At 40.2% G+C, this 27,138-nt stretch overlaps 1 protein-coding gene across 1 annotated transcript in view; it reads left to right on the top strand.

The window, feature by feature from the left end:
• Positions 1–15,878: 15,878 nt before the first annotated feature.
• The window catches only part of LOC107295147 (cordon-bleu protein-like 1), a gene marked incomplete at its 3' end in the record, with an annotated part of 72,877 nt that continues 61,617 nt past the window's right edge, over positions 15,879–27,138 (top strand). Inside the window, 1 exon segment of the mRNA XM_015824446.1 lies at positions 15,879–16,178. Coding sequence (XP_015679932.1) covers positions 16,132–16,178 — 47 coding nt within the window.

The raw sequence follows: 27,138 nt of genomic DNA, 5'->3' as shown, positions 1-27,138 counted from the left end.
CTCTTTTGCCACAGTTATTAAGTGAGTTCTCCTGCAGTTGTTACAGTGAGTTGTGTAGTCAGTCTGGCTTCCCCCATTAATTTTGCTTGTTGTGAAGCCAGCTAGGACACTTGCACATGATGATCACATCACCCCAGGGCCCTGCAACCTGCAACAAATACAAGCTGGTTGCCAAGAGCCTGACTTTTGCTCACACGACCAACTTCGGATGCTGCAACGGTTATTAAGTATGAGGACCAGTTGTAACTCACATTTTTTCTGTGCTGTTGTAACTCTGAATGGTCACTAAATGAATGGCTCTAAGTCGAGGACTGCCTGTATGTTTGTTGGATTTACATCTCCAATTTTATCACAACCTTGTAAAATGGATTAAACTGAGGGAGTGTGACTGGTTTAAGATCACCCAATGTGCAGGAACGCAGACCTGGTCTTGGGAATGCAATAAGGGAACCGTTGTGGGGTGGGGTGACTTTCAAAAAACATCATTCAGCTTAAGAAAAGAAACAGTGTGAAAAATAAAGTCACCCCAAGTTGATATGGGAGGGATATAAAATGGGACAGAAAGAAGCTCTGCTAGGTTTTCACAGAATCTGCTGTTTCCCCTTGCAACAAAAGAACATTATTGGCTCACTGTGTGTCCATTTCTTCTTGACTGAGCCCACCTAGAAACCAGTGAGTTTTCAATAGGATTATCCCTTCTGGGTTTCAAAGATCTGATGATAGATGGCATCAAGGTTCTCTAGTGGTCCTTTGGACTTTTTGCAGTCCCATCTGGAACTTCTGCTTTCCACAAATGAGAGTGTCCTTGGTCAAACTCTACCACCTTTTATCTACAATAATAATAATAATAATAAAGTTGGAAGGGACCTTGGGGGTCTTCTAGTCCAACCCCCTGCTCAGGCAGGAAACCCTATACCATTTCAGACAAATGGCCGTCCAGTCTCTTTTTAAAAACTTCCAGTGTTGGAGTGCCCACAGCTTCTGGAGGCAGGTTGTTCCACTGGTTAATTGTTCTAACTGTCAAGAAGTTTCTCCTTAGTTCTAGGTTGCTTCTCTCCTTGATTGGTTTCCATCCATTGCTTCTTGTCCTGCCTTCAGGCGCCTTGGAGAATAGCTTGACTCCCTCTTCTTTGTGGCACCCCCTGAGATATTGGAATACTGCTTTCATGTCCCTCTCGTCCTTCTCTTCATTAAACTAGACATACCCAATTCCAGCAACCGTTCCTTCTATGCTTTAGCCTCCAGTCCCCTAATCATCTTTGTTGCTCTTCTCTGTACTCTTTCTATAGTCTCAACAATAAAATAATAAAAATTGTATTGTTTTTATTGGCTTGTTGTTCTCCGACAGTAAACTTCCTTGAGCCTTGAGTGGAACCAGGCAATCTATAAATAATTGTATAAATAAATAAATAAAACCACCACACTGGATTTCTTTAAGAGCCTAGGTTTCTGTTGGAAGATGTTTATTGCCTAAAGCAACTTCTGTCAAAATGGCTTAAACAAGATCTTTCTTCAACACAAATATCTTCCTCCAGACTGTCTCAGAAAGTTTCCTTACTTGTAGATTGTGTGCCTGGATCTACTTTAGATACATCTAACAGTTCTGTTCTCAGAGCTAATCTTAGTGTAAAATGTCCGATGCCTTATGTATGGACAGTCTGTACCTATGGTTTGAATTCATGTATCATCCTATGCTATAATGTATATAGGTATTGTATGAGATGTCTGCTACCGTGGTTTAAAAACCATGGTTTATTACTTGGTGTTATGTGCAAAATGAGGGCACTGTGGCTTATTTAAAAAAAACTTTGTCTGGTGCAATTTGTGACTCTTATTTTATGCTGCGTGTACAAGATTGCAAAACCTCATAAGGAAGCAGGATTTGTGACTCGCAATGTGGATAATATATACGCCCACTTTGGTATTCAACTCACCCACCCTAAGGCAAGCTCTGCTTATAAAAGGAAACTTCAGTATGGAATATTTTAGCTGTTGAGGCTAGACAGTGATATTTCAGTCTCTTGCACGAGCATCTTCTGGTTTCCTCTTGAGCAGTGAGGACATGTAGGCATGCATGAAATGCTGCAAATAATTCTACTTCGCTATAAATAAACATAAAATTGGAGAGCTAGGGGGATGAAGACACTTTTGGAATTTTGAGAGCCTGTGGTATGCCACACTCCCCAAATCAGCATGTCACACTTGTTATCAAACACTCCTTTAGCAACAGGTGAATTAACACTCTGCCAGCCGATGAACCTTAGCCAGCCCAAAGGTATGCTTTCAACTGTATTACAGGCATTGCTTTCCAGCACGGCAACTTACTCCTTCCTTTTTTTAATTAAAAAGAACTTTTTAAAAAAACAAAAATCAGGGATCCTGGTGGGCACCATGGGGGGGTATGTAGGATACATTGATTCCTGGGGATTCCGATGTTTATTCCTGGGATAGAGATGTTGCTTTTTGAGATCAAAGTTCCTGGAATGAAGCTTTTGCTACCACCTTAGACCTACTGGAACGGTCACTTGGCCATCTATATGGCCCATCCAAGAAAGAAGGGGAATGTTCAAACGTTTCTCCTGACGTGGTACCTTTCAAAGTGCCTGCTCTACTGTCTACTTACTTGTGGTTCTGTTTTGATCCTCTGGCAAAGATCCAAGACTGCCTTGGATCTTAATTTGGGAAAGATTAATCTTTTCCCAGCAAAGTATTACAATTGAGCATATTATTTCTAGAAGTTTTATTCTACTAAAATAAAGAACAGTTTGATGACTCACCGTTACTCTCTTCCTATGGGCATCTATCTAGCCCCCTCTCTGCAAATCTTCTAATAAGCTTCCCAGTTTGGAATTTCTGACCCTCCAGATGTTGCTTAGTTGCAGAATCCAGCATGCTTCATCATTGGCTATGCTTGCTGGGGCTGTTGGGAATTGTAATTCTCCAGGATCCGAAAGTCCACAAGCTTCTCACTCAAAGATAGAAGACTAAAATAAAATGTAGACAGGCAAATGATCTCTTTGGTGGAACTTACTTTTCCATCTTGATGATTTAAATCTGTTCTGTTTGCTTACTCTTACTCTGTATCATTTTCTAAGTTTACTTACTTATTTATTTAAATTATTCCAGGCAGCTTATAACTAAAAAGCAACTTATTAAAAGAACATACTAGAGACCAGTGGAGCAAAAAAACAACAACAAACTGAACCAAAAAGAAAACTTCACAATCATCCTGTCCTTAAGTTCTTCTATTTGGGACTTAAGACTATATATTTTTTTTATACAAAGCCAATGGTTGAGTTCACATATTGTATACACATGAACATAGAACAAATGACCCAATGTGATTTATGTGATTTTGGCTTTGCTTTTTGCATAAATTCGTATTTTATGGTTGAATCCAGCCAACTGTGGCCTATTCATCAAACCATGGTTAAAAACCTATGTTCTAACCAGTCCTATATATGATAGCTGACAGTATCGACATGAAATATTGTAAAAAAAGGTCTTTATAACACTATCAATGCTACTTGTTTTTATTTATCTGGAAACTCAAGATACAGAGAAGCAAATGTAGATTTGCAAATATTATTCCTCGCTTTCTGAACTCAGCACTTTGCTCTCTAGCATACACACATGCCCACATCTAATCACCTATTAGCTGGCCAGGTGTTTAAATTCCAGAAGATTTATAGCAGGAAATTCACATTGCATGACACCTTCTCAATATGGAATGACTCAAAAATGCTTTTATAATTTCTGACAAGATTTGGCTAGTCCCACCTTGTTACTTTTCTCATGTCTCTTGGTATTTTTCCACCTGAGTACAATATCTCTTGTTTTGAGAATCATGTCATGTTTTGAGAATAGTTCCTTGTCAAATCTTCTTAGAAGCGCTCATGCAGGAATTTTTCATATGTTGCATAAACTAAAATCTCTAAAACAAACTCTCCTGCCTCTGCCCGTTCCATCTTGCATAGATGTCCATTCATAGCTTTGTAGAACTACATGGCACACAGAATGTGTGTTATTCACCACCAGACAATTACATATTAGTAAATACAACGCATGGGGAAAAAATATGCTGGTACTGCTTCCCTTTCCTACTGTGGAAAGGTGAGATACAGTTTAGGTAAAATTAGCTAATGTTTTGTAATGGTTTTCGATAAACTTCAACATGGGTTGAATTCTACTAGTTCCACGTACTGTCTTTTAAACTATTCAATCTCCAATATTTCATAAATGCATGTTGTAAAAAGGAAGGAGAAGAGAAGCAAAAGGAACGAATCAGCCATTTGTTAATTCTTGCATGTATAATCCAGCACATAGTAGGAGTGGCATAGTGCTACATTCCACCTACCGCATAGACGGAGAGAGAGAGAGAGAGAGAGAGAGAGAGAGAGAGAGAGAGAGAGAGAGAGAGAGAGAGAGATGACTTTATTCTCTTAAGGTTAACATTAATTGCTGGAGTCTTGGCAACTGCTCAACAACAAACAAATAAACAAACCCCTGATGACTCACTTATTAAAACCGAGCAGTAATAAATGTCAGAGTATAGTTCCTAAAATTTTTCTTTTACAAATCTCATCTATATTACTTGAGGAACCTACTAAGCTTTTATCTTTCTAGGCGTTTAATTATTATTGCATATCTTTTCTAACTGCTCTCTCTCTGAGCATACATCTATTTTAGGATTACACTTTATCATCAGTCGAGAAAACACATACAAATGGTTTCATTTTGCAAAGTATTACTCACAGATGCTTGATGGTAGACTATGAGAGAGTGCATCAACACTTCTAGTTAAATTATATTCCTGGTAACATTTTAAATAATTATATGGCAATAGCCATGTAATCACTAATTAATAATACATAGAATGTTTTCTATAGCCTGCTTCAATTCGTTGGACCAAATGTGTTGTTTGTGATAGAACAGAAGACAAATCCCTGGGTTTTGCATGATACTAAACCTTGATGCAATTAATTTGATTGCGCTTAACACACTGAATGTATTCACTTACTATGCTTTATAAATTATAGTTTATGGCAGGGGTAGATAGGTTATGAAATCTAGTCTGCATTTCATCATCAAAGTCTATTTGTAGTTTTTTTTCTCTCCCATCAGTGGAGACATCTCTGCCATTAGTTTGACTGAGGCAGCAGGTTTTGGGTGGCATGAAAGAGTAGCTTGACTAGTTAATTTATTATCCTATCATTACATTCCCCCATCCCCAAGCTAGACATTCTGACTTTGATGCATAAATTTAAGCCTGCTTATCCCTTCCCAGACCATAATAACTTCCAGGCACCAGGGCAAGGCCTTCAGAGCATCACTGCTCTGTCTGCATTGGAGATGTCAAACTGAGTATCAGCAGAATGTTAAGGATACCTGCCTATGTTGGCAGATGACCTCACCCCTTGGCTTTATGTAAAGGTTACACAAGAAAATATTGAACAATATGACACCCCACAATGGAGGGCCATATAGCTTGATCTTCCCCCAACATAGTGCCTTTGACCCAATCCTTGCGGGTAATCCAGAAGGATTCCATGATCAATAATACTGAAGGCCAGGAAAAGATTAAGTAGAATCATGAGGATTGTGCTTCCCTGCTATAGGTCATGCATAACAAAGATCAATGTGAACTCAGTTCATTTTTAATCTCTCGGTAGTTTTGTATTGTCCCCATGGGCAGCTGAAGCTTAGACTGATGTGTTATATGAGGTTATTTACAAATCCACACAAGAATTGTCTCAGTTTGGCAACATTCTTATCTGGCATGGAAAGACCGCATTGATCAATTAGGTACAATGAAGATGACTTCTAACCTACAGCTCTCACCCAGATCTGCAAGAAATATGTAACCATGCCAAGCAAATCCTAGTAAGAAATCTTGTTCATATGGTAAATATTAACTCAGCAATGCTGTATCTGTGGGATACACAACATTTTTTGGGCCAAAGGCCTTTCAACTGTATATCAAGGGCCATATTCCCAAAAGAATGCAGGAACAAAAGTGAATTCTTTTTCCCCGTCATGTATATGCATACATTCGAACTAGACTGTGATGTTTCTCTGTGTCGTATATGTGTGTGTATGTGGGGATATGCACAGTGGTATTCTTTTGAGAGCTGAATGCAATGAAATTTCATGTTAATTGTTAATAAAATCCAACAGTTAAAATATTGACTACCTGATGCTGAGATGAGGTGTGAGAGTATGGGGAAATGTTAAAATAAAAACAAACAAGATCTGAGGAAAGGATTCCTGTTGTTGGAATCCAGCGAAACTCTAAAGATCCAGCAGCTATCCAAGTAGGGTGAATGTTTTAAAAATTTTTGGAACTTCTCAGCCAAAACTCAGAAGAGCAGGAAATAGCAGGACTAGTTTGATCAAGAATTTGCTGCTTTACTTTATCAGAGCCCCTACTAGTGAAGCTAAAGCTTAAATGTTATACTGGAAACACAATACGACAGTCTTTTGAAAAGACCCTCATATTGGTAAAAAAAAAAATTGAAGGCAATAGAAGATGCAAAAGATGATCAGACTTTTGTACCAATGTCCCTAGCACAGGTTTATGAAAACACAAAAGAACAGTGACAATTATACAATCTGGTTGAATTGTTCTCCATCAGATCACAAAGAGTCTGAAGCAACTGAATGAAGTAAACAAGAACCAAATAAGCCAATTTTAGATGTGGCATGGAACCAAGACCCTGTGACATATTTAACAATCCTTGATTGAAGCTAACCATGGCTTATCCTGATGTGTAAGCCTAACTTGCTGGGGTGATGAGTATGGGTAGAATATTAGGGTTTTCTACAGATGTTTCCCTCCACTACAAGAGTTGGCTGCTTAGAGGCATCAAAATGCCTTGTAAAATGATATCGTACCATGGGGAGAGTGTGGGGTAGAAACAGCCAGGAAAACTGCTTGAGAAAGAAACACAGAAGCAGCTCTACTGTATCATCACTTCCACTACCTGCCTGAAAATTAATCAATTTTATCCTACCTCTGAAAGATATATTTTTTAAAAAATTGTCATTGACCCCCATTTTCCAATTTTCATTTTAAAAAATTTCCTTAAGAGATATTTAACTGACATCAGCTGCTCTTCCATAGTTATGGTGGATGGAAAAGAGGAAACCACCATCTCAGACATTGGGTCAACTTTGGTCCAGATTCCAAGATTTTCCTCTACTGAAGAACATTTTTGTATTCTGTTGTTAGGCAACATCAAGCAACATGCTGCACTGATACATGAGTATCATCAAGTCAGGAAAGGAAAATGTTGAACCCCTAAGTCAGGGGTAGGCAACCTTGACTCTCTTATGACTTGTGGACTTCAACTCCCAGAATTCCTGAGCCAGCCAAGCTGGCTCAGGAATTCTGGGAGTTGAAGTCCACAAGTCATAAAAGAACCAAGGTTGCCTACCCCTGCCCTAAGTAGATCCATAAAACAGCTTTTGATCAGAACAGCTGATTGGCTTGAGATTCCCATCAAAGTTATGTGAGGTGGAAATATGCTTTATTCCTCCTGAAGAGTTTCTTGCCAGGAACAGATCTGCTGTGGACACAAGGCTGCGTGTTCTCAATACTGTTTTCGTCACTAAAATATATTTCCGGGAAAATGCCTGTGCTCACAGAGAGGGAAACACTGCTAATGCATTCATTAAATAACCGAAGGGCAGGATTGGCATGGATTATGGTTTCACAGCTGTTACTTATTGCATTAAGATTATTTGCTTTATTCCTCATTTCCGGTTTTAGCAATGTACATCATCAATTATCTAAAATTCACCAGTCATTTCAGCAGCCAATTTTCTAAAATGGCTGCCCCTGTCAAAAAAATAAATAAAAATCCCTTTGGAGGAGAAAAGGCCTTTGACCCTAATGTTGAACATTGATTCGTTATGTAACCAATTCTTGTGAAATCAGTTGGCAGTTAAATTAATCCACTTGTTTGTTTAATGGATATTCTCTGTTTCCTCAAAAAAGTTCAAGAAAAAACACATAATCTTTCAGCTATGTCTTACTAACCCTGCATCACCTTGCGAGAGCTTCCTGAGGTGAGAGTTTTTAAGTCTGGATTCTACCAGCCCTAATACAACAATTTAAACTATTTTATTGTGGTAATGATTAGAATGAGAAAACCAAAGGCACTTGGCATCTTCTCCTAAAATTGTTGCCTGCCAAAAGCTATTCTAAAAATGTTTTCTTATATTTTTAACAACTTGCGAGACAAAGCTGGAAATGAAATAAATGCTTTGATTGGGAATTGCCAGATCAACCTGGTGGTATCCAGAAGAGTTGGGGTCTAACAAGCTTTGATTAGAGGATTGATGAAATCACTAACAATGGGTATAAAACCTTAAACATATTGATAAGTAAAATATCTTTTGATGATTTCAGGGACCTGCAGCTATTCGCTCTCTTCTGGATCTTGTGGAATGAGGGAGAGGTGATCCCTCAGATAACCCAATCTCATGCCATGTAGAGCTTTAAAGGTTAAAACTAGTCCTTTGAATTGGATCCAGAAACAGACTGGTAACCAATGCAGCTCACAGAGTAGAGGTGTAACATGGGTTCTTCTAGAAACAAATTCATATGCTGCATTCTGCACCAGCTGTAGCTTTCAGATACTCTTTTAAGCCAGCACCAAGTAGACCATAATTTAAATAAATGGAAATTACTTCTGAGTAAATGTGTAGAATTGCTTAGTTCAGAGAGCAATGTCTGGGGGCAAAAGTTGCAGTTGTCTGTCTGTCTGTCTGTCTGTCTGTCTATCTATCTATCTATCTATCTATCTAAAGGCTCATATTATTTTTGTGTGTATTACCCATCTCAAAATGGCAAGAAATCATGTCACCAATTTTTAATATTTATGGTAGGATGGGCCATATAAATGCTTTCCATAAGTAAATAAATACCAAGGACTGCAAAAGAGGATATTGAAATTGGGAAATAGCCCTGGGGCATTTATTGGTCAGCAAAACTAGGAGCCTTATGGTAAAGCTCAAGTAAGTGAATCATCATATATTCTTGGTACACTAATTTTGATCTGGAGGATGACAAGTCAGGCAGGCAGCCTGAAAGCTCTGTGATCAGTTGGATGAAGACTGACTTCTCAGATATAGCATCCATAACTGTCTCCAACCTGGTATCCCCAAGGCTCTCAGAATTATATATACAGTCCATGTTTTTTAAGATTCCAGAGTAGGAAAAAAGCAGATGTTCATGTCATGTCCCCCCAGTACATGACTTCTATTTCTCTATTTTTACACAGGGTATATCCTGTGTTGTTGGAGATGACACTATAGAATACTGTGAACAACCAAGAAAACAAACCAGTGGAATGTTAACAAATCGACCCGAAGCTTTACTTGAGTCACAGAAGACCAGGTTTAAATTATCCTATCTTGGACACATTATGCAAAGACTTAGCTCTCTGGAGAAGGTTCTAATGCTGGGAAAGGTGGAACGAAAGAGGACGACCAGCAGCAACACGGATGGACTCAGTTACAGAAATTAAGAATTGGGCATTGTGTAACCTTTTAGGCAGTTTTTTTCCTTCAAGCATTTTAAGGAATAAAGGAGAAGCCATGCAAATATTTCTAATTTGGATTTCAATTTGTGGCTCGCTGTAACTTTGTTTCTAGAACTGAAATTTTCATAAAGGTGTATGTTTAAAAATACTGGTAGAAGACAGCAGCAGCATAATTTGATTTTTCTACATACCGTAGTTATTTTTTGAAGCAGATTCAGAACACAAAAATAAGCAATTACTCATGTAGTTGATTATTTATGAGCATTAGCTGATTTATAAATGCTCTTCAAAAGAGCGGTGTATCCTGATCACAGTGTCATACTAATTTCCACAAGGACATATGAGTTTGATGGTCCCATGGCAAGATGATTTGCATAGCACTTCAAAAGTTCTAAAATTTGATTCCATGCAATGTCTATTTAACTTTCTAAAAGCCAAAATGCACATAGGCAACAGTCCTTGTGGACTTTTGGTTCAGTTGCTCTTTAGAATACCAACTAGCTACCCAATGAGTCTTGCCGCTGACTAAACAGGATTAACTACATGATAGCAATTTGAAATGGACTTTTGGTGTGGCTTGCTAATTTCCACCACCTATTCTTTTGCAAATCATTTGAGTAAAAGACATGAAGTAATAAGCAGAGATGCATCATCATCATGAAATATTTTTGACGCCAAATTAAATGGCTACAGTACAATGGGTGAATGATTAAAATAAAAAAATGTGTGCCATTAAAACTATTGGCTCATGACAATACTTTCTGTGGCATGTTCTTGCATCTACATATTCATCAGAGTGACACTATACTGGCAAATGAAAAAAATGAATCTCTTTGGAATAGGAGTATCCTAGAAGAGTGCATTATTTTTATTTATTTCTTCACTGTACGAGATATCAAACTAATAATGCTATCTCTCTGTACTTTACTATTAGATAAAGGCACCTGTATCTTCCTTTTAATTAGCTGTATGACTTCTAGTGCAAATTTAATAAGGAAAACATCCTTTTTTTCATAAACCACACTCACTTTGAACAGTGCTACTCAAATATCTGTAATATTGTTTTAAAGACATATAAAATATTGCTAATATCGTAGTTAAAGAAACCATAAGATAGTTTATTATATATTGTCCGTAACACAAAAATCCAACTTGTTTGCCTGAAGAATATATATCAGCTATTCACAAAAATAAAATATAGTTAGCTTTCTAAAGAAAGTTGAAAACCTGAATGGAATCTCTGTATTTTATCCTTTTATGCCTGAAATTAATAAATGATTCAGCAGATGGCATCAAATCCAGTTCTGAACCAGCCTGAAACATTACAGCTGGCAGTCAGACGCAAACCACTTGTATGCACAGATAAGTGAGACAAAGAGTTTCTGTTCTGCTAAAATCTGCTGATTTACTACTGTGATAGAGATCATAGGATAAAGGTATCATAACATCATAACAGATCGATTAGCATTGTCCTTCAAATCATTTCTTTCAAATTAAAATTGGGACAAAGAAAAGATACACGATACAATGCAAAAGCATTTTAAATCAGTACCTCCTTAATTTCCTAAAAGGAAATCTGGTCCTTTTAATCCTGCATTAACAGTGTTTTTCAAATTTGCCAACTTTAAGGTGTGTGGACCTCAACTCCCAGAATTCCTCAGCATTGTATCATATTCAGATGAAATAAGATAGGATGTAATGCAGAGTTTTTCAAAGTTGCCAAATTAGCTCTCAGGGTGACTGAGAATTTCTTGGGAAAGTGACTTTCACTTTTTATAGTTGTCAGGTGGCTCCGTTCTCTACTTCTTACCCATCTTTCAGTCTCTCTGCATGTCCTATGGACGGCTCTGCTTCCTGATCTGTAAAAGTTCCACAAAAGAAATTATGATAATTTCTCTTGAGATTTCTGCAACAGACTGTGCAACAAAAGATAGGATACTCATAAAATATGTTCTTCAGCCATTTCATCACTAACATGAGCAAGAATCACATACGCATGAAATTTTCATTAAAAAGTTCTTCCCTCTGGGACAAAAAAAAAGTGATTTTCCCAATTAAACCAAAGGACATTGGTTTAAGTAATCACAGTAAGTCTGGGCTTGCTATTTATTTCTGCTCTGAAAGACAGAGGAATCCAAATAAGCAACTTTAATACATTTTTCTTCAATATAAAGTAGTTTCAGTACAGCTATTGGTCACCATATAGCTAATTTTCATTCCCACTCATCCCATTTGTTATTTCCAGGACTGTTTATCTAACACAGCTGTAGAACCCCCCCCCCCTCTTTTTATGCTATCAGGGAACAAAATTTCAATAGAATTCCGACTTTGTTTTCATCTTGATCTAGGGGCACTGGGTCTGCACAACCGAATGTGCCCAGCAATAATTTGCTTTACTGAAATGTTGTATGCTGCCCAGTCACTTTCAGTGTGATGGACAGCCTTATATATTTGATTAATAAATAAATAAACTTGAGATCAGACTGTAACCTTCCAGCAAGAAACGGGGAACACCTATATTGAATAATGTATGCATTTATTGATTGTATATCGGAGGTGGTGACCCTTTGAGAGCTGTATGCAACGAAATTTCATTTTGATGTATGCCGATTGGTGTACTTTCAAAGTGACAATAAAGTTGTTATTATTATTGTTATTATTATTATTTATAGGGCTGCCCATTTCACCTAGCTGCCTCTGAGGGGCTTATAACAGTTAAAACAGTAATTTAATAAAAAGGTTAAAAACCAATATAGAAACATATAAAACATCAGAAACCACTTAAAACCCAAGAATAACCATGGGCAGTGGCCAAAATCCATCCTTGCATCAAGCGCCTTTACAAAGCCAGTGTAAAAACGCCCCACCGTTGGTAGACCGGCTGATCAAGGACAGAACCTGAGAACGAAATGCGAAACTACACCAGAGAGATGACAAACCTCAAAGCCATTCCCAAAACATCAGAAACGAAGGCTATTGGACACTGATGGACTGGTCAAGGGGGGAGGGCTGAGAAAAGGGGGGGGGAAACTAAACCTTTAGGCAGGAATACTCAGATCCAGCTTTGCTTTTGCAGTAACCACTTAACTTTAGTAAAAGAACTTTTCACTTCAAACAATGGAGCTAAAGGTCTTTCTTTCCTAAATGTCTGAGTTGAGACAAGCCTGACACTAAGCCATGTCTTTAGGGACTTTAGGAGGTGTAATGGCACAGTGGTTAGAATGCAGTATTGCAGGCTGAGTCTGCCCACTGGCAGGAGTTTGATTCTGACGGGGCTCAAGGTTGACTCAACCTTCCATCCTTCCAAGATCAGTAAAATGGGGACCCAGATTGTTGGGGACAATATGCTGACTCTGTAAACCACTTAAAGAGTCCTGTAAAGCACTATGAAGTGGTACATAAATCTAAGTGCTATTGCTATTGCTACGTTCCTAAAGGCCAGTAGAGACAGAGCCAATCTAAGATTAGGGGGGGTGGGGGTGGAGACTGATGTCTTAGCTGGGAACTTCAGAAATTTTTTTTATAGAGGGAACACTCAATAATGCAGGGCTTTCCTTATGTTGATTTATGCTGTATGGTGGAAAATTCCATTCCATGCACGTCTGTTACCAAAGAACAATACAAGCGTAATAAAAATAATTATTTGCCAGTTTCCTTTTATTATGCAATTCATACTATAAATATAATTTGAACAAAGACTTATTTATTCTAAAAGTAATGACTGAACTTTCAATATGAGATTAGGTTGAGTTTTAATTTTTTTAAAGGAGTTATGCAATATCCAGACAATTAGCCATTTTGTCTTATATTGGACTCGTCTCATTTAATCATACTTCAGCTGACTAAATGCAAAGCTGATCTAACATCATTTTTAGCCCTGTTCATTCGTTTAATAAAAATGCATCTCTACAATAGAATGTTACTTTTGTAAAACTAAGTTAAATGTGATTAAATTATAATTAAAAAAATGAGTTGTAAGATGCACCAATTGCTTTTGACAAATTTACTACCTGTAAACCTGATTCAGAAATTCTTGGGACTGACCTGTGCCATTCTGCACAGGCAGGGCTTCTGTACATTTTAATATTTTCAGCTTTTTAAAATTTGTGTATGCAAGTTGTCCTCAACTTATGACCACAATTGAGCCCAAAATTTATGTTGCTAAATGAGAAATTTGTTAAGTGAGTTTTGCCCCATTTTACAATTTTTCTTTGACACATTTGTTAAATGAATCACTGCAGTTGTTAAATTGGTTGTTAAGTGAATCTAGCCTCCCCATTGGCTTTGCTGATCAGAAAGTTGCAAAAGAGGATCACATGATTCTGGGATACTGCAACTGTCATAAATGTGAGTCAGTTGTCAAGCATTCAAATGTAAATCATGTGACCATGGGGAGGCTACAACGGTCATAAGTGTGAAAAATGGTCAAAAGTCACTTTCCCCCCTGCTGTTTTAACTTGAAATGGCCACTAAATGAACTGCTGTAAGTCAAGGACTATCTGTACTCAAGCCACTATGTTATGATATTTTGGCATTGCTAATGCTGGTTAACAGATCCTATTGTGCTTTTATATAAGTAGTCCGGTGAAGTCAACAGGACTACTTCTTGACAGCTGCTTCCCATTGCTGAGATGAAGTGTTGTTTATCCATCTTTCACTTGTCAGAAAACAGGAAACCTGCAATCTAGATCTCTATTCTGCCTCTCTTGACTGCAGTTCTTGTCAGGGCAGTGAGGAAAATGGGAGACAATACTTCATAGACTTTGAACTCTCTGAGGGTCAGAATAAGTTCCCAAACACTACTTTAGCATAAGTACAGATAATGACGGCTTAAGCCTGTCTCAAGGGATGGGGATGAGCTGACAGCTATGTCAAGAGGCCATGAGAAAAAAATATATGTTGCTAGGCGCAGTGTTTCTCAACCTTGGCAATTTTAAGATGCATGGACTTCAACTCCCAGAATCACCACTCACCCATGCTGGCTGGGGAATTCTGGGAGTTGAAGTCCCTGCATCTTAAAGTTGCCAAGGTTGAGAAACACTGTCAGCTAGGGTATGTTTGTATCATGATTAGGAGTAACAAGGGGAAGGCCCTAAATCTTTAAGAGGCTTAAGAGATTCCCCCTCTCCCCCAATGGTATTTAATGTGCCTATTCGGAATACAACCATCAGTTCTCCCTCCCCCTTTTTTGGGGGGGGGGGGGAGAAATGGCTTCAAATCAATGTTGACTCCTGGCGACTCTCTGGACAAGTCCGGGCAATATTCTTGGCAAGATTTTCTAAAAGTGACTCGTCGTTGCTTTCCTAGGGCCGAGAGAAAGTGCATCTGCTTTTCTAGAGACTGTCCGTTCAGAGGTATCTACAATTTTTTTTTTTCTAATCCCGAAAAACTAAAATCGCGCAAGATAGAAAGACCAAGTTTATAGAGATCCAAAATTGGCTTTGGGCGTTGAAAGGGAGAAGAGGAAAACCCTCTTTCCGGCTTTCCTTCTCTCAAACCAAAACTACCAAATCGAGCGATCAGGATTTGCAGCAAAAACAAACCCATTTGCAGAGGGGGGCGTCCTCGCAGCGGAAAGCGCGCCGCGGCACCTTCACCCCGGTATGTCTTGAAGGCGGCAAGCCGCTGCCGAGGAGGCCAAGCCGCTTCTTCCCAGACGCGGATCCCTCTGCACGGAGGCGGATTTGGAAAGGGCCGTGCGAAACGTTAACACGATTAACCTCTTCAGACGCCCGAAGCGATCCGCGCTTCTCTCCACCCCCCCCCCCACCTGTAAGGCTCTCCTCGGTCCGGCTGTGTCTCTCGCGGGCCCCCCTTTCCGCCCCCGGCGGCGGGAACGGGCAGCTGCAGCCTCTCACGGGAAAAAACAGCTGCTCCAGCGCTTCGCCGGGCGAAAGGCAGCTCGAGGAAGGCGGGCAGGTCGCAGAAAGGGAAACGGGGAAGAAGCCAGGGAGTCTTTACTCTCCCGCCACCCTCCACACAACCCCCCCCCCCCAAGCCTTGGAAGAAGAGGCGGTGGAGGAGCGCTCCACAGGGAGTGCTGCTCTCGCTCTGCAGGAAAGCGCGGTTTCCCTCTGGCGTTCGGAGCCGGGAAAGCTCCGCGTTGCAGCCGGGATTCTTTTTCTTTTTTTCTTTTTCCCCCTCTCCCCGCCTCCCTTCCCGGCGAAGTTTTCCAAGGTGTGGTTTCAAAAGCGGCCTCCCCATCCCTCGTAGGCGCGCTGCGCCCGGCTCCCGCTGAACTCCGCGAAGGAGGAGGAGAAGCGCCTCAGCCGGGCAACCGGTGTTAAGAAGCGCCTCGCAACTTGGAGAAGGGGGCGGGGGGAGGAGGAGAAGAGGGGAGAATGGGGAGTCTCCTTTCAGAGACGCCGAAGCGGCGAGAAACCAGCAGCAGCACCGCCAAAGTCTAAGCTTTTCGGCCGCCTCCAGCAGCTCCAGACAGGTGAGGCGGGGAGCGGGCGGGCGGCCGGTCGCCAGGGAGCTGAGACCCAGGCGGTTTCCTTCGCGCCCTGCGGGGAGTAGGCGTAGTTTGCATTCCGCCCTCCGCCGGACTTCGACCTGGAGCGCATAGTCGTCTTAAAGAGAAATGGACGGTCAGACCTGCTCGGCCTCGAGCGACGTGGCTCTTTCCAGGTAAGCACCCGCTCTCCTTCCTGCTTTTTTTCCAAAAGGAAGTTTTTTTCGGTTTAGCAGATCCGCGAAGTTCAACAGGGGGTAAGTGGCTCTCCTGTTCCTCCTCCACCTCTTACTGCTAGGCTTGCCAGGTGTCCACTATTGGAGTGGACGGTCCGCTTTTTTCACATTACGTTCACTATTTTTTTTTTCACAAAATAGTGGACATTTTTTTTTTATTCAAAAGCTTTAGGATGAAATGGTACGTAATCTAAAGCTGTACAGTCTACTTTACTACTTAAACCCCCCCCCCCGCTTGTCCGCTATTTTTTTGGAAGCAGACCTGGCAACCCTACTTACTGCCCCCCCCTCCTTTAAAAAAACAAAAACAAAACTTACCTGGCTAAAAGATCGGGGCTTCACCTAGGGCAGATTTGGGGATGATGGACCTGTGGGAGACGGTGACCAGCCGCCCTTGGGAGGGCCCAGGAGCCGTCTCCTCTGCCTTGGCGGTGGTTTGACTGGGAATGGCTGAAGTCTGGCTGAACTTTAGAGGAGAGCGTCTCATAATAAAGACGCTGGGTTTCTGGATAAACATGCATACAGTTGTATTGTGCACCTTGCTTGAAAAGCCCAAAATACGAAGACCCGAAACTTGGTTGCAAAGTCAGCTGGATTACTTGCTCCTTATTCCTTTAGTAGGGTTCAGTTTTCTGGGAGATGTGGAAACTGGGAAGGAATGATTGTGAATGCCCTGAAATCTGCCCCTGTGTTGCCATTCTCCTGGTTTTTTTTGGGGGGGGGAGTGATTATTAAAAGGTGATTATAAAAAAAGGGTACCCTCGGCCAGCCAATGTGACCCCCAGGGGGAGAGCCTTCTCTGTGGCAGCTCCTGCCCTCTGGAATGACCTGCCCCCCCCCCGCCGACCTACGTACAATTGCGGACCCTGCGCCTCTTCTGCCTAGCCCTGAAAACTCATCTGTTCCATGCGGCCGGCCTGGCATAGTTTTGATTGGGTTTTGTTAGGGGTTTTATATTTTTAGAGCAGGCTTTTATGTAATATTTACTGTGACTTTTATTATTGCCTGTTCACCGCCCTGAGTCCCGTAAGGGAGATAGGGTGGTATATAAATTTAAATAATAATAATAATAATAATAATAATAATAATAATAATAATAATAATAATAATAATAAAAAATAATAATAATAATAATAATAATAATAAAAAATAATAATAATAATAATAATAATAATAATAATAATAATAATAATAATAATAATAATAATAATAATAATAAAAAGATTGGGGGAAGAAAAAAAAGGTCAGTTTGAAAGCAAAGATAAGTTAGCAACCCTTGGCAGAGAGGAATGTGAGTATGGTATGCTGTGCTGGTGGAAGAGTAATTCACCTTACAAAGCGTTCCTATTATCTTGGGTAAAACAATACACCTTAGCTCTGGAAAGGACAAGTCAGCCAAACTTGATAAAAAAAGGCTTATTGTTGGACTTCTAAGTGTTGAAAGATAGTGCCTTCCTTGTGCACCTTGAAAACAAACTTGAGTAGTTGTATGGATTTAATGTCATATTTTACAAGGACTGGGAAATCTCTCGTGCAGTCTCTGAACAAGAAAATGTATTTGCATGTTAATGGAGCAAACAGGTGTGCTAATTATAACCATAAACTATTTTTGGCTTACTGTACAGATAATTTAGTGCAAAGAAGTGCACAAGAGTGTTAGATTTCTGTGTTTATCTTCCTTGGTTGGTCTTGGGGAGAGCTATGGAAAGCTAAAACAAATGCTGTGTAACAAGGAAGCGTGAAACGTTCTTTTTGGTTCATTGGAGAATTTAAATCCAAACATTATTTCAAAGTTGATAAGTTTCATGCAAATTCCATCTAAACTATTTCACATGCCCTTAAATCTTGAGGGGGGAGGATAATAGAGGACATCTAGAAGTAGGATAGTGGAAGAAAATATTTTAGAATAATATTGTAATGCAACTGTTATAATTTAGCAATAATTTAACTAAAAGAATGTAATATATATTTTGTGCATAGTACATATAAATTGTTACTTCTTTGCATGAAGGCCAATATTATTTTCATTGCATTTTCCCATTTGGCTGAGTTTTTCAGTACTCCGACATACTGTTCTTTTTTATTGGGGATATATGCGGGCCAGTTTCAGTCTCCCATCAGTTAAGAAGACAAGAACTGCAAAGCAAGTGGTTGTGCAAATATCATAAGTATTTGTGGAATGTGTGTGTGATGTTACTATTGTGAATTTCTTGTTAAGAACACCTATTGAATTTTAATATTATGAATGTCTAACTTATTTAGAGGGCGAGTGCTTGCTTGTTACGCTAAAGTACAAATGCCATAAGCAAAATACCTATTTACTCAGAGGTATATTCCTGCTTAAATTGCCAGGCTGCTTGATAGCAGTGCAGAAAATTTGAATTGCACAGCTGACAGAAGTACAGAAACCTTATAGGAACCCCTCTGAGGATCCACATTAGCTGCTTCTGCTTCCAAGTGTTGCTTTTGAAACTTACTGGAAGGTATTAGGGATTTCTGCACTGAGAAGCTAGAACAGGGGTGTCAAACTCAATTTCACTGAGGGCCGCATCAGCATTGCTGTTGTCCTGGGGGGGTAGGTGTGGCCAGGGTGGGCATGGCCTACTGGGTGGGCATGGCTGGAGTGGGTGTGGCCTACTGGGTGGGCATGGCCAGCTCTACATCGTTCGCGTCAAGGGGGCCTGTGGGGGCCTGGGCAGGAGTGGGACAGATCTGAGGGTCTTTGGCAGAAGGGGGTGGGACCAGGGCAAGCGCCAAGGCATGGTCCACTGGAAGAGCCTGCCGAAACCTCTCCCCTGGAGCCCATCAAGCCGGGTATGTGAAGTAGGCGAGGGCCATTTGCTGGCCACTTCCAGGCGATAGTGCATTTCTTCATTCCTCACAAAGAGTGACACCTCCCCAGCATGCACCCAGGGGACGGGGCCGATGCGGCAGGGGCTGGTTCCTCGCTGTTTCCAGATGGCCTTGTGGAGCTAAGATTGAATGCGTTTCAGCATAGATGGCCACCACAAAATTGTACATTGGCTCCTGGCCGGCCGGGGCCAAGGCAGCCAGGGCCAAGGCAGCGGGGGCCATTCCCTCACTGTTTCAAGGATGGCTTTGCGGGCCATATGAAATCACGTCGCGGGCCGCATCCGCCTTGTGTTTGACATGTCTGAGCTGGAAGGATGGAATCCCATCTTTCTGGTGGGTTTTTGAGACACTGGAAAGCAGTGGAAACTTTTGCTACTTCTACGTATTTCCAAATCCAATAAGAAATTGATGACCTTTCCTTAAGCTTTTTTATGCAGGGACAGGTGCTGAAAAAGCTTTCAAAGAAATTCTAATTTCTTCACAAACACTGAGTATATGTGTGTTGGGGGGGATTTGTTTCTGTTGTGTAGGATTGGAATATAAATGATTGACTCTGGATTTTGAGGGTGGAGAGATGTCGCCGAAGCTGAAATGCAGTTGGGACAGACTGGGGAAACCCTATGTTTTCTCTCTCTTTTACATTCTCAGAGATACAGCGTAAGGAGTTAACAGTTGCACTAACTGCACTTTATGTTTGTGTACACAAAATAAAGAACAGGTAGTTCAGCACATGACAGCTTGTCAACCTGAAAAATATTCTGAAACAAATAGGTGTTGTTTCTGGTGCACATACTTCTGAGCCTGAGATCTAGAGAGGGTGGTTGATCCAAGTAGTTTCCCCTCTACATACACAGTACATTGTATATTATACTCTACAAAGTGACTTAAACAATGAAGGCAAGTGTGAGAGAGTACTTGTTTGTTTTGCAAATAATTTTACTGATCTTTTGTATGGTGCTTATGTGTAGTGTTAGCAGTAGTAGCACAAAAAATATATTTGCAACTTCATTTTCCTGTAGATTATGATATGAATTTATTTTTTAAGCATCAGGCCAGAGCCTGTTCATATTAATAAGTAGGAAATCTGTTGGACACTAAACCTATATTAAAAGTCTCATTGTGTAGAACTCTTTTTAGGTGTCTGAACTATTGAAAAATTGCAGGAAAATATTAGTAATGTATGTAAAACAGAAAAAAGCTAAAATGAAGCGGGGAAATGAATCAGCTTCTTGTTTATTGCCCATGCTTTATTACAAACTAATGCAGAGGTGTCAAACTCGCCGCATCACTTGACATGTCATGACATATTGTGATTTTTCCCCCCTTGCTGGAGCTAGGGTGGGTGCGGCTTCTGTGTGATGCATCCAGTCCGTGGACCGGCAGTTTGATACCCCTGAACTAATGGAAAAGAGAAAATTATATTCTAAATGCTGCCTGTTTTTTTTTTAACAATGATTACATCCAATATGACATTAATATAGAAAGCATGCTATATGGTTTCAGGATCAGAGCCAATGTGTATATTTGAATGACCTGAAGGTGTGTTAACATTGTTCAAGGAAACTAAAGCTGCAATGTGGGAAAGGCAATCTGGCGGTCTAAGTACTTGGAAAATAGACTACCTGTGAACCTTATGTAAAACCACCCTGATCGCCATAGAAGAAAGTATGAATTAGGCTTATATAAATCATTTGGTAGGATTTCAAACATTGGAGAGTTGTGGGAATGCTTTGGAACATTTGCTTCATTGACCAGGTCTGGTGGAGTGCTCAGAACCCTCTAAAATAACTTGCCTAGCTTTAGTACAAATACTAGGACTGCATAGTACTGGATTCTGTTCCAAACAAAGTACTGAAGAGAATACAAGACTTAGTACAATACAAAATATAGTACTTACCCACAACTCTTTAAAGTAGATATTTCATGAATCCAGGAAAAAAGTGCCACTGCTTTAAAAAGGACCAAGTAGATGCTGTAGGTGTTGATTCCCTTCTTTCTTTTCAGACAAAATGTTGAAAAAGAAATATTCAGTTTAGTATTGCTCCACTTTACTGCTATTTGTTTGTAGCTGTCATAGCCACTATAATGGCTTGTGCATATAGAAAAGAGAGACCCATTGACCTGTCAGATCAAATGAATCAGCGTTATCTTTTAAAGTAATAAATTAAGCAATATATGTGTTTCCCAAGAATTGTGTCTGTCTACTCATATTAACCCTAGGTTATTCTAAATTGCTGTCCACTTTGTTTTTCAAAAAATATTTTGGTTATAATTATTTAACTAGTAAATTTGTTCCCTTGAAATGGTTTACTGTAGCACAAGATTCCCACGCCTCTGTCGCTGAAGTAGGTTATTGGAAAAATTGTGTAATCACAAAAAGAGACAGCAATTTCTTCTGAATGGATGTCTAAAAACATAGTAAGGTCCCATCTGTATTTTGATGCAGAGATTGGTTTTAAACTGATGACAGTTTAAATCAGGGGTAGTCAACCTTGGCTCTTTTATGACTTGTGGACTTCAACTCCCAGAATTCCTGAGCCAGCTAAGCTGGCTCAGGAATTCTGGGAATTGAAGTCCACGAGTCATAAAAGAGCCAAGGTTGACTACTCCTGGTTTAAATGATAAGCAAATTCTTTGTTTTCCAATTATCTTTTGTAGTTTTGCATAGAATACAGTCCTGAGACATTCTAAGCAGAACCTTTGCTCTTAATTGTATCCTTGAATTATTTTAAAAATAAATTACAATAAATATATTGTAAGCATCTATTCTAGTGGAGCTATAATTAGCAATTACAGAGACCACAGGATTTCAATAAACTACTCCTTTTCTGGCCACCCTATTGTGCGGAGTGAATCCTAATGCTTAACAGTGTCATTGCCTGGTATGAATCTTTAGTATTGGTTACAGAGAGCTGGTCCAGTGAAAGAAAGTTGGTATATGGCAGTGGTGGCAAACCTATGGCACGGGTGCCAGAGGCGGCACTCGGAGCCCTCTCTGTGGGCACACGTGCCGTTGCCCCAGCCTTGCCTCCCCCTGCGACCCCCTCCTCTCCAGCAGCCCCCCTGAAGGAGAGTCACACCCGAGCGTGGCCCACATGGAGCAGTGCAGCCAAGGATATGGCAGCCAGGCAGTGTAGACAAGAGTCTGCCCTCACACCCCATCATGCAGTTGATGCTGCAGGGCGCAGGCAGAGGGTGTGGCCGCCATAGCGCTGCTAGGCTGCCTGGGCGATCTGCGGCGGGCCCTGGAGGCGGTGAGTGGTCCTGTGGGCAGGCAGGGCGGGGGATGGGGGGCAGAGCGGCGGCAGGGCAGGGGGTGGAGTGGGGGCGGGGCCAGTTTTTGGGCACTCGGTCTCTAAAAGGTTCGCCATCACTGGTATATGGTAAAGTTATGTTACCTAGTTAAACGAGCATCAGCTATTGGGTGGTTTAAAAAGTTTTAAAGATAAATTATTGGATACTGTTGAGAAAAGAGAAATATAGTATTGGTACTCTAATAGCAACAGTGCAATTTCTGTCTAGTTTACAGATAGTCCTTGGCTTATGATCACAGCTGAGCCCAAAATTTCCATCACTAAGCAAGACAGTTCTCAAGTGAATTTTGCTCCATTTTACAACCTTTCTTGCCACAATTAAGAGAATCATTGCAGTGTTAAAGTTAACAACACTGTTGTTAAATGAATCTGGCTTCCCCCGTTGACTTTGCTTGTCAGAAGGTCGCAAAATGTCATCGCATGACTCTGCAACCGTAAATAATCCACGCCAGTTGCCAAGTGTCCAAATTTTGATCATGTGACCATGGGGATGCTGCAATGGTTGTAAGTGTGAAAAACAGTCATAAGTCACTTTTTTCAGTGCTGTTGTAACTTTGAATGATCACTAAACAAATGGTTGTAAATTGAGGACTACCTGTATGGGTCTATTGGTGATTGCATGTTTGCTAACAATTCATACATCCCCTCACCATGATGCAATATTAAATTTATATTCCAACATTTCATCATTTAAAAATAAAAACACATCGGTAAAATCATAAACAGTAGCTTCTAATTATAACCTGTTAGTTTAAAAAAGGTTAGGATTGGAGACCCCAAAGCTCCAAAGGTAGAAAATTGGTAATGTTTGAGTGAACTTTTGTTTTTGCCTTAATCTGTCACTGCATCAATACAATATGAAAAATAATTTAGAGTATCCTTCCCCAAGCTGCTGCTTTGCAGAAGTATTCAGACTACTGCCAGAATGCACAAATTACATGGAAATAAACCATGGTGGCTTGGAATTATAGTTGTGTTTGTTCTAATAATGTGAGTGTTCCCCGAACAGGAGGCAGGACTGAATAAATTAAAAAAACATCACATCTGGAAGATATGAGCCTGATGCAAACTGCTTTACAGTAATCTTAAATACCGGTACCTAACCAAATAGAATGAAATTCCCAAATGTACAGTATCTAAGTTTTGTTTTTTGTTTTTTTAACATTTCACTTAAATAATTGCTATCTTTAACCATATGATACAGGTGAATCCAGCTAAAAAGTTAGAACAGTTTTCAAATTTCCTTGAGTTGGGGTTTGCCTAGGGGCCTCTTCCCATATAGATGTAGCTTATAAAAATATTTTCAAGTACTTTTTCATTCAACATTCAAATGTGGCTCAGAGGCTTTTCTCTGCCTGACAATGAGAGGCATTTTAATTGTGAAAATGTCAGAATAGAACTCTTGAATCAAAATCCTTAGTAAGTTATGAAGCTTATAGGTTGACTTACCCCAACCAGCTTAGAAGCTTGCATGTGAGAAAAAAGAACAACGTTCTCAGAAATTTTGTGAAGCGAAGCAAGATAAAGTTGTAGTAGTTGAAGTATTTATAGAAAGGAATGCAGGAACACATAGAATACAGTGGCTTAAGCAGACTTAACTTGCTTGGTAAGCAAATCCCTTCTTCTTTAATTAATCATGTACAGTACTAGGATTTTTGTCTTCAAACAGCTATGGAACTATTGAGGAAAAGCTAAAAGGGGCTGAGGAATATAGGAATGCAAACTAAAAACATGTGCCTTAACTGAAAACACTGTAAGATCATGGCATAATCTGAACTGACAAAAAAAAGTTTTCAAGGTTTGCATATACATTTTAAAATTAACTTACTTTTGGTGTTTTAAACAATTATTTCCTGACTCCTTAAAAATTATTATCCATGGTTGGTTGTTAAAATTGATAACAAAATGTACACGATGTACGTATTTCTTAGAACAATGTGGGTTTTTTTTCTGGAGATCTAATTATTCTAAAGGTGTCATTTCAGAATCCAGGTGTGCTGCATTTATTGCTCAGTATGGTAAGCCCCTGACAGCATGGTAAGTGTGGAAGAATGGTTCTGATAGTGTCTGCCAAGCTACTTGTAGACTAATCCCAGGATTTGGGAGCATTGTGTTTCAGTAGTTTTACTGCTTTCCTCAGGTTAGTTTCAGTCATAGAATAATAGGATTGGAAGGGACCTCAGAGGTCTTCTAGTCCAACCCCCTGCTCAAGGCAGGAGCCTTACACATCCCAGGCAAATGGTTGTCCGGGCTATTTTTGAAAACCTCTAATGATGGCATACCCACACAGTCCCAGGAGGCAAGCTATTCCATCGATTTATTGCTCTCACTGTCATAAAATTTCTCCTTACTTCTAGGTTGTATCTCTCTTTGGTAAGCTTCCACCCATTACTACTTCTCCTGCCCTCTGGTGCCCTAGACAATAAGTCAATCCCATCTTCTCTGTGATAGCCTCTCAAGTACTGGAAGGCAACTATCATGTCCCTGCCCCCCATCCTTCTCTTTGATAGGCTAGCCCAGGGGTAGGCAACCTTGGCTCTTTTATGACTCGTGGACTTCAACTCCCAGAATTCCTGAGCCAGCCAAGCTGGCTCAGGAATTCTGGGAGTTGAAGTCCACGAGTCATAAAAGAGCCAAGGTTGCCTACCCCTGGGCTAGACATAGGTCCCTCAACCATTCATTGTATGATTTAGCCTCCAGACCCCTGTGTTGGTCGTCTCTGCACACTTTCCAATGTCTCAACTTTTTTTTTTTTATCATGGTGACCAGAATTAGAAGCAGTATTCCAAGTATGGTCTCACCAGTACTGTGTAAAGCGGTACTATCAATTCTCATTGTCTTGACGCTATCCTTCTATTGATGTAGCCTAGGTTTGCATTGGCTTTTTTGGCAGCGGCAGCATACTGCTGGCTCACACTTAAGTGGTGGTCCACTAGGACAGGGAATACTGGGAGTTGAAGTCCACAAGTCTTAAAAGTTGCCAAGGTTGGAGACCCCTGCACTAGGACATCTATATTCCTTTCATAGTTAATACTGTTGAGTCAGGTACACTGGCTCAATGAATTGATTCATTGAGTCAATATTGTTTTGTTAAGATTGAATTCAAGGTCCTTGCTTTGCTCTAGAATGCAGTGCTACGAGCAGTAACACCAGTGCTTCATGAGCTTCACTGACTGCCACTGACTTCTAGACCCCCAACCTTTTGAACACCAGGGACTGGTTCCATGGAGAGAGGGTTTTCCACGGACCAGAGGGGGCATGGTTTCTCATGCTGCCTGCATCCCGCAAATGGGGCTTCGCTTGTTTGCATGGACCAGTTTCTGGACCGGTCCACGGACCGGGGGTTGGAGACCCTTGATCTATAAAATCGTACATAGCTTATTTTTCTTTTTTATGCCTTGAAATGAATGTTGACTCCTGGTGACTGCTTGGACTAGCTCTTGCAGTTTTCTTGGCAAGCTTTTGGGGAGTCTTTGCCTTCTTTCTAGGGTTGAGAGAATGAGTGGCCCAAAGTTACCCATCTGCTTGTCTGCCTAAGGTGGGACTAAAATTTACGGTATAATCTCCTGTTTTTAAGCCTGGTACCTTAACCACTGCAACAAACTGGCTCTCCCTACATGGCTTAAGTCCAGATATTTATTGGATTGTCTCTCTGCTGTTCTTTCTGCAACCTCTTTTTGTAGGGTTGGCTTACTCTATGTCCTATTGGTAAAGCAATGTCATCTTGCAAGTCTTAAAGATGGGCTTTCTGTGTGGCTGCACTTGGAAATCCTTGTGATTCTGATACTGTACTGTTTCTGCAAAGCCTTGAAGACATTGTTATTTCAGCAGGCTTTGGACTCTCATCCTGCTTTCTGATCTATGTTTTCTGTGGTGTTATAATTGCTCCTGTTGTTTTCTTAGTAGAAGTGATTCTAGTAATTCTCCTTTATTATTATTTCTTCAATATTTTAGATTTTGTATGGTCCTTAGAGTTGTGACTGCAACTGAGGTGGATTATAGATTTGATTAAATAAACAAACTAACACTGAATAATCCTGTAAAGCAATAGAGTACTGTAGGGCTTCTAATTCTGTTTACGAATTGCTCTAATCCTTAGGAATACCAGCCATAAGCCATCATTCCATGCTTGAAATATCATTGAGGCTGTTGACGTAGATTTTCATACCAAGAGAATGTGGTTATGGGAGTTAGTTCAAGAGAATTTTAGCAGGCTTTGTAATGTGACAACAGCATAAACACATTGGGAATAGTAAAGATGTCGATATGTACAGAGAAAAATGAGTAATTTAAAATGTTGACTATTCTTTTTCTTATAACCTTTATTGCTGTTTTGTAAATTGCCCAGAATTACAGCATATACGATGGAGAGCCGTCTAAGTCTTTTAAATAAATAAATTGGGGGAAAAATATAGAGGTTGTGGTTGGGTATATCTGAAAGAAGACAGATTTGAAGATTGTATCTTGTATCTGAGAAGGAATTTGGTGTAGTGTTTAAAAGCATCGGAATAGAAAATGGGAGACTCTGAGTCTGTTTTAGGCAAAAAAACAAACAAACATCAGATGGATGACCTTGGGACTATCATTTTCTAGAGTCACTTTTTGTAAGATGAGTGGCAATATAAATGAGACAAATAAATGAATAAATAAATAAAATTTCCCCAAAATGTTGCCCAGAAAGCTGCAGGAAATTGAGCCTAAAGCACCCAAATATCATGAGTGTGTATATGTAT

Source organism: Protobothrops mucrosquamatus, unplaced genomic scaffold, assembly GCF_001527695.2.
Source record: "Protobothrops mucrosquamatus isolate PMUCROS unplaced genomic scaffold, P.Mucros_1.0 scaffold2237, whole genome shotgun sequence".
NCBI classification, from domain to species: Eukaryota; Metazoa; Chordata; class Lepidosauria; order Squamata; family Viperidae; genus Protobothrops; species Protobothrops mucrosquamatus.
Note: the sequence above shows the minus strand (reverse complement) of the source record. Positions and strands in the feature narration are given on the sequence as shown.